Genomic DNA, 9,022 nt, shown 5'->3' on the forward strand with positions numbered 1-9,022 from the left:
TATTTTGCTGCTTTTTTTATTTTATTTTATTTTTTTTTAATAAGAAAATGGATTATTAGCTTCCATCCATCTGATGGATAACGGACACAGAATTTCTGTAGTTTCAGGAACTCTGCTTTTCCCCCATGAAGTTACTATTATCCATGCAAACCTTTTAAAACAGTGAGTCGACCTCTCTTAAATCGAGAGTCCTGACTCTTGGAGAGAAATTACATTCAACAGAGTAAGTGTCAGCCCTGCCAGGCCAAACGCCTTTAGAAATCTCACTGTTTTAAGGTGTGGTTGAGACAAACAAGATGCAAGTACATCAGCAACATTAAAATTGAATTATAAAAAGACAGATGTAATAAATACAAAAATAAAGTTCTAGTAGTAAATTTCTGAGATTGATCACTCTGCTAAGATTTCATAAAGCTGTGAGGTATGTTCACTTCCACGAACAGAACAGCACTGTGCAAATTTTCAATCCAAGAGTCTTTAATCTCGGAAAGCAAGAGGTCATCAGGATACTATATTTAAAACATCTTCCACATGCTTCAACATATGAGGGAAAAGTCTCCAATTTTCCATAATTTACTATACAAAAACTTATAAAAATCCAAAGCAAAGAAAAACTTTGAATTATTTGCAACAAATTAAACACAAGTTTGTTCTGCTCAGCATAAATCCTGATGAATTAAACATTAACAGGTTGATGGAATATTTCCTCCCCATGCCTCTATATACAAAATATATTTATTTTGCCTTTACATGTAAACAGGAAGCCAGGTCTGAAAGCACTGACATCCAGGGGGAAAGGAATATAAACAGATTTACGATCTCCAAAAGGAAGACTGCAGAGCTCCCTTTGGTAATGGAATTTCCTTCTGCTGTAGACATTCCTAGTGAAGAGAGAAAGACAAAGAACAAAGGAAAAATAATCTCATCTCCGGAATTTTGATGGCTCTTACTGCACACAACCCCCTATGTACCAAAATTAATTTTGAAATGAAAGTACAAACTCTGAAGCAAACATATTTTATTATCATAATCTAAGTCAACATTCACAAAACAATTTAAATAATAAATTTACTTAAAGTCTTAAATGTATTTAATTTAATAAAATTTATTTAAAGTATATAAATGTATTATTTATTATTATTTTAATAACTTACATTTACTTTAAGTATTTTACCGTTTTACAAGCTTTCTTAAAAAAGAAAAGATGCAGAATACAATGCTAAACAAATGCTAAAGAGAGCAGTTCAGAGTGTCTGCTTCCTCATGTATCTGATCAGGACAACAGATAAAAACAAGCAAACTACTGATAAAAAAATAGCTGTTACAGAAATGACTCAGCAGAATCCTCCTTAACCTGTACATCTTCCCTCACTGCAACTTCCTCTATATGCAAAATACATTTTCACGGAGAAAAAAATTGATGTGAAGTAAAAAAGAAGTGCTGTGTTTGACATCATAAGTATCATTAATGTAATTGAGTAACTGAAAGTTATAAAAGATGGTTTACATCATAGTGACAGGTCTGGACTATGAGCTATGCTGCAAGCAGCACCAGCCTCGTTATTAAAATTATGTGTATATTGAATGAAGAGGAAAAAAACCCAAAACCCAAACACGTGAAAACTGAAAAAACAAAACCACTGCTTTACCTCCAAGAATTGCTTGAAACGCATTAACGAGCCCATCTGTCCAGAGCTGGTAATTGCTTCAATTCTGCAGAAATAACAGCATGTTTCAAAATCTACTTAGAAAGTTGGGTTTGATTTATGAGTGGGTGGGGGGGTGAATGGCAGAGATGGGAATAAAGATGGGACGAATCATTAAAGAGCAAACACTCAGAGAGTAAAAAAACAAGGATGATTTCACATTCCTAACCACAGGTATCATACCTTGGGAAATAGTCTTCTCGGATAAGCAACATCATTTTCCAGAACTGAACCTGATACTGTTTCATGAGAGCATTGCCACACACCTACAGGACAGAAATCCACAAAGACCAGCTTCCAGAACAGGGTTTCGGACTAGCATGACAACTTCAATGAACCTGTTCAATATCAACCACTTAATATTTAGATCCTTTTAATTACCAGCAATCCAAATCGTTTACCTCCAGAAAATCAAAAAGAAGTGTAGCTGTCACATCTGCCAGAGGCTCCATGTTCAACATCTGAGCAAGCCAGCGCCATCCATAGTTCAGCCCATGAGGATGTGCCTATAAAGCAACCAAAAAGCTACCCACCACTTGTTTTACAACTTACAAAATGCTATTATTAAACCAGGCAGTTTTCTGATTTGCTTTCTTCTTTATAAAGTTATTTTACAACAACCTAACATAAAACTTGATCATTATGAGAATAAGAAGTAGTAAAGGTCTACCGTACAAATTTGCAGTGTTTTGTTGATGATGGTTATGACCATCTCCTTTCAAATATATCATGAGCTGGTTTAAGTTCAGCACACCTTAACTACAAATCAAGTTCACATTTAATTGACACTTGGGATAGTAACAAGGTTCTAATTACAATGCCATACACACATACCCCTTGTTTGTTTCCATAAGGCCACCGGAGCTGAATAATAGCAGCATAAAGACGAATCATTCCTGACATCCGTTTAAGAAAGTGATCTTGCTCTTCTATCTTGGAATCCTTAACTTGATATCCAAGCATCCTAAGTATGAGGAGACGTTCCAGTATTAGTACAGCAAAACACATTCACTGGAGTCCCTGCAGTTCTCAGCTTACTTTAAGTCAACTGTACTGAGAAGAGGGATACTCCAAAACCATACAAGAATTAATGCAAAGGCTGATTGTTACCCTCTGGATCATACATCCCACTATTTTATACCATGTAGAACATTTAGGTTCTGTACTGGATATCTCAACTTGAATCAAGCTATGGCTATCAACTGTTTTTGAGAAGGGTGAGGAAAAAGAAGCAAAAGAGCACTTCCAAGGCTGAAGGACACTGCATCCTCCAGGAAAACTTGGAGGAGCTAAGGGGAGCTGCACACTTGTGAGTGAATCTCCAGAGTCTGAGCCAGCACCTCACTGTGCCTACATAATCAGAGATGGGGAAAAGTGGAGTTCACTCAGAAGAATACAGTCTTCACCCTTGCAGGATTCTTGCTGAAGAAGTCCAGTAATAAATTTACCTTTGATACTCTTCCATAGAAGTCCCCTCTTTCAATGCAGGGTAAAATGGCACAGAATAGGGGCACTTTTTGTGCAGATGAGCTAAAAAGAGGTCTCCAACTCGAGGGTGTATTTCCCAGATTCCTGAGGCCACCACAGCAATTGGGAAAGCTGCATCACGGTGAGAAGCTACTTCTTCTTCTCCTTGATTCTGGAGAGAGAGAGGGAAGGAAGGAAAGTTACTCCCCACCCTTTTTTAAAAATCCAAAAAGCACCTTCTCTAATCAATATGAGCATTAATACACGCAAGCTAAACACCTCGTAATAGTGTTCTTAGTATCCGAGGACAGTGTCTGGAAGAACTTGTGAAAGCACCAGCTACCTTTGCCACCCCAATGAAGAGAACATCTCCTCACCACAAATTTCTCCGCAAGCTTGTAATAAACAAAATCCAGAGCCTGTGGATGCTGCGTCACTGATACCGTTCGCCCTCCACTCTGAACAGACTTTCCAGAGAGCAGGTTATTGATCTTGTCAAATATCTCCCTCAGCTGAGAGCCTGCAAATGTATAAGGAACGTATGGAGACAGATTAGGAAAGAGCCGACAAGTCGTAACCAGATGCCATCAACTTCACATAAACCAGCCCTACATCCTGAAGGGCAAGGCACCTCAAACTGCATGTTTGCTACATCTGATTAAAGGAACTTAATCATGATGAAGCAAGATGCCTCCGAGGGAAGCAACACACCTTCAAAACATAAGCAAACACTGCGCTGCAAAGACTTGGACTGTATGCATACCAGCTTCTGCTGTAGGGATAATTATAGAAACACTGGATATCTTCTGTCCTACTACAATCTCTACAGCAAAAGGCATTTCAGTTGGATTGGGTTCTTGGTGTTTTTCTGACCTGCTATTCGAGAGATCTGGCTCACAGGGATCGTAGCTGCTTTCTGCAAGTCTGTTTTTATTTTCTTAACCTGCAGAACAAATAAACAACTTGAAAAACCTTTACATGCAAGTAAACTACTATGATAGCTTGGAAGAGCAGACTGTTAACAGAGGCTGCTACGTCAGAAATTCATTTTTTATTTATGTTTTTAAATGAAAACTGTCCTATTTACCCTAGAAATTAAGATAATCACTCTCCAGCAGTATTAATCATTTGTTCATACCTCAATATTGTCTTTGCAGTTGCTGATTCCACTGAAAGAAGCAACGCACTGCTCAGCAGTATCTTGAAGCTGCTGGTACCACTGCATGGTACTCTCCTCTGCCTTAACCTGAAGTCCTGTTTTTTTGTTTTTAATAAAAAAAAGCAGAAGACTAAGAAAGACCCAAAACTCTAGAAAACTTTAAGAAAACCTTTTTTAAAAAAATTGCAAGGAACTAACAGCTGCACGGGTGCTTTTTTCCCAGAATTTAGTTTATAAAGTTATGTTCATAAATTAATTTCAAGTTTGCAAGCTATACAGGAGTCCTCCTTTTTCATATATAGTGGCTTAAATATGCAGGGTATCAGCTCTTAACTTACTCTCAAGAAGGAAACCATTTCAGTGGTCTGTCCTTGTATGTTTTGTCATACCACACATGACCAATCTACACTTGCAAGATGTTATTCTCTAATATTCCAATATATGACACTCTCTAGGAAGAGCAGGTTTTGCTCTAGTTATTACAGTCAATTTATGCTGCATCAGTTTCATTTCAAGTTTGCTGCCAGCAGTCCTGCACCCACCTTGCTAGTTGTGCTAAAAGCAAAGGCTATGAGAAGGTAAGTCATCACAACAATAAGATTCCAAAGTAGTATTTAGCCTGACAGTAAAAGAGTGTGTAAGGAGGGAAACAAGGGGAAAAAAGGGGAAAAAAACAAAGCCTAACCAACCTTCTTTCTGCTGCTTTCCCCCCAATTGCTGGGCAGGGGCAGGAGCCTGAGCCTTCATCTGCTGTTTTTCCAGTAACTGTTTCTGCTTCTGTTTCTCTTCCTCTTCATCTCTCCTCCTTTTTTCTTCCACAGCTGCAGCAATTTCTTGTTGCATGCTGGCTATCAGTCCTCGCATCTCCTGCAGTGCTCGTTCAGTATTGGCCACATCTACTTGAGTAGGGAAACCTCTCTGTCAAGAAAGAGAAGGTAATATAGCATCAGTCTTTTGTTCCACTGTCCACAGACCAACAGCAAGAGCAAGGAGCCTTTGAAGCATTAGCCTTCAGGTAATTTGGGAGCCAAGAACACATTTTATCCTTTTTAGTGAAAATACCTTTTCTCCTTTATTTGTACATAACATTTGTAAGCAGTGTTAGGCCACGACTAGATCTCACAAGATCTTGGATGACAAAAATTAATAACACACTTTGACAAGTATAAATGAACCCCAATGCAAAGCCTAGATGGCTTCCTCTGCAGAAAGCCAGCTGTGACAAGCTGGAACAGAGAATTAGCCTTATCATAGTGGTTTATTTTTCACGGTTTGTATCCCACCTTTACACACAGAAAAAAACTTTCAAGGATACCTAGTTACCGCAAAAAGGCTTATAAGTATAGGACAATCATAATGTGTTCAGTATTTAACAATTTATGAACTACTCCACTTCCATGGTTGTCTCAAAAAGGAACTTTACAGCATCAAGAGTTTCGTATTTTAATATTTAAACTCTCTTCTGTAGAAATCATCATGCATTTTTTATAAGCCATTTTCAAGAAAACAGCTTAAGTGCCACAAAAAGGATTCTCCTTTGAAAATAGATGCTTTATAGGAAAAATATCTAAAAACATTTCTGTGACATCTTATTTAACGGCCTCATAACGAGCTGCCTTTGAAGACAACTACAGGAAGCTTTATGAAGGAATCATAACCAAAGTTAAGAACAACTCTAGAGCCTCTACCTCACTTGTGGTGCGGATGAGTCCTGACACCAGCCCACAGATCTGGTTGCCACGATTACTGTACGCAGAAAGATCGATTCTTGGCAAGTCTTTGTGTCTATAATTGGGATCAATCTGCTGGTTAAGCTGTAGCACTTCCTCCTGGATGGAATAAAGGCGACGCAATCTTTCCTGGCCCTCTTCCTTACGCAAACGCTCCAGCTCTTCCTGACGCTGCCTCTGCTGCTCTGCCTCACGCAGCTTTAGGTTTAATACCTGGGGAGAGAAAGACACAGGAGACACAAAGTACTTAAATAACTCCAGCTTTGCAGGTGCTTCCTGCTCCTACAACACGTGTCTTTACTGCATTCCCACAACAGTGCAGCACGTGTCTAGTACAGCACCAAAAATACATTCTCACTCCAGGGGTGCCACGTAAATACAAATAAATCAATTGGTCTTTCCAGTTCCCACTGAGCAGTCGTGGTCTTTTATGAAAGAGAGTTCTTACAAGTCTTCAGACCTTTGCTCTGTGTCGGTGCTCTTCCTTCAACTTCTCTTGCTGTCCCTGAGCCTCCTTTGAACTGCAATACACATACAGACAGAAAAACTGTATTCAAGATATGAACAAGAAAAAAATACAAACAAACACACAGCAAGTTACTTTTAAAACAAGTCAAGTTAAAGGAACTTTAACTGTCACAAATAGTCTTTTTCTTTTTTTTTTAAACCTTAATAGTAGCCAGAGATCTACTCTGAAATACAAACAATAAGAATTAATGTAAGAAAAGCAGCAGATGAGATTTTCAAGCACACGTGACTGATGAGTATGTAATTATCAGGCACAAGAATTAATCCTCACTTTGATTAAATGCTGTAATATTTTAAGGATAGCAAATACCAGAGTTAATCTCACCTCTTCTCCATTACTTCTTGCAAATCTTGGAATTCCTGATGCTGCTTTAGCTCCTTCAGTTCATCAAAGCGCTTCAGTTGTTCACTTGCCAGGTCATACACTGCCCTCACCATCTGCTCTTGCTGCTCCTGCCGCTGCCTTAGGCCCTCCTGCAGATCACAGAGGTGCCAGAAGCACCACAATGTAGTCATCATCAGAATGTGGACACAAGCAAATACAGATTATATTGCCCACAAACATGGTCCACCTGGGATTATCCTAAACCTCAGTCTGTAACGTTTAGGATATTTTACTGTCCCACTACTTTTACCAGAGCACTGTTACATCTGGTTACGCAGCTCTCCTGTGATTCACATACACACTCAACAGGTTTGTTTGTTTGGTTGGTTTTTATTTCTTTGTTTGGGGGTTTTGGGGGTTTTTTTTGTTTTGGTTTTGTTTTTACCTTTCCTTTCAAGCTGTGCATCTCTTCATACATCTGAATGCAACCTTCAACTTCTGTAACTTTAGATGGCAGAAGTGCTGGGAAGACTTCTTGATCCATTTCCAGCTGACTATGATCTTCATTTCCCTGCATGGTCAGCATATAAACAAAAGCAATGACTGAGTAGAGTATCAGCAACTTGTGGAAGAAACCAAGTAAATCAAGTCTCCTAAACTGCACATTATTTGTAGAGAAACAGGCAAAGGAGTCAACAATGCACAACTTTTTAGAGTAGTTATTACCCCAGTAGTGTAGCCTCACCATTTAGATTATCCCTCCAGCATGTATATGAGATTGGGATAAATACTCTTCCTAATCACTAAAAATGGGAGCAGAGATATCAAGAGCTCATAGGACATTCCCAAAGGCGAACTGTCACCTAGAAGGGCTAGACAGACACCTCACGTTCTCGCTACTTTCAGTGAAGATGTTACACTGGAAGAAGCCAAGATAGGTTTATACTTTGGATTGGTCTTCAGGAGGAGTCTTCAGAATCTCTCTTTTATCACATCTTGCTGCTTCATTAAGATGCTTTGCTCACAATACATTTCTTCAGTCTAAACAGGGACAAGATGATGCAAAACTTTGCTGCTCAGTATTATCGTTATGTGGTGAAGTCACCATGTAACACACAGCAACGGACACTTGTTTTCAGGTGCTTCATCAACTTCATTACCTTCACAACTCAACTGCTCATTGCCCAGCTGCCGACCCTTTTGCCTTGTAAAAGGGAGCCACGACACATCTAAGTCAGCCAAAGGCTCCAGAGAACCCCAAGGGGTACTCATAGACTTTTACAACAGGCCTGACCTACCTCTGTGACCTCATCCCTCTAAATGGATGAATCTCACGCTGCTACTCCATACACCTGTACAGCTCCAATTACATTTTCCTTAGTTATGGTGAAAAAGGGAGTTTAATTTTAGCCTACTATGAAACATTATTCTATTAAAATCTTGTTAATACCATTTTTGTCATCACCTGTTTCTCCTACCAAAAGTTAAAACCAAGTATGTTTTTCCCCACACATTAACAGAGCACAAACCAACCTTTATCAGACAATTTATGGCAGCAAGTCAGCACGTTTATTCTCCCAGCTGCTCACATATTGATTATAATCAGAAAGCTACCTTTGATTCACTTGGCTCTGTAGAGGAAAGCGGTGGAGAGCCATGGTGGCTAGCAGACACAATCTTCTCTGGAGTAGATGACAGGTTTGTGAGGGGAATGGATTCTTTAGGTGATGAACTTCTGGAGGGTGTGATTTCTGGGGCTGATTGCCCAATCACTCTGTCTAGGACCCAGCCAGAATAAGAGGACAGCACAAGAGGGGACATGCATCCTTCCAAGATATCCTAGAGAGAAAACGTTTTCTGTGAATGTGAGACATTATCAAGAAAGCAATGAAACATTAACAAGCATTTGCGCAGCTCAGCAGGCACAGCTCAGTACCTCATCTCTCTGTCTCTTCTGCTTGTCTTTCCAACACTTTTTCTGGGCTTCCCTATTTTTCTACACTTTTTCTCCCCTACTTTTGCAGGTCAGTAGGACCACCACGTTTGAGCCTTCTCCCATAACATCTCCTCCCCAAACCCTGCACTGCTTGGCCAGTATGAAGGAGCC

At 39.4% G+C, this 9,022-nt stretch overlaps 1 protein-coding gene across 1 annotated transcript; it reads right to left on the reverse strand.

Annotated features, from left to right (window-relative positions):
• Positions 1–812: 812 nt before the first annotated feature.
• GLE1 (GLE1 RNA export mediator) lies at positions 813–8,754 on the reverse strand (the record flags this gene model as incomplete). Its single annotated transcript, XM_010175014.1, has 15 exons — positions 813–881; positions 1,650–1,713; positions 1,890–1,972; positions 2,108–2,212; positions 2,541–2,670; positions 3,155–3,345; positions 3,551–3,693; positions 4,047–4,116; positions 4,312–4,427; positions 5,022–5,250; positions 6,021–6,275; positions 6,523–6,583; positions 6,916–7,064; positions 7,361–7,486; positions 8,530–8,754. Coding segments are annotated over 15 exons (2,016 nt in total), but the record flags the coding sequence as incomplete, so codon positions are not given.
• Positions 8,755–9,022: the final 268 nt, after the last annotated feature.

This window comes from Antrostomus carolinensis, unplaced genomic scaffold (assembly GCF_000700745.2).
Source record: "Antrostomus carolinensis isolate BGI_N321 unplaced genomic scaffold, ASM70074v2 scaffold28259, whole genome shotgun sequence".
In the NCBI taxonomy this organism is placed as follows: Eukaryota; Metazoa; Chordata; class Aves; order Caprimulgiformes; family Caprimulgidae; genus Antrostomus; species Antrostomus carolinensis.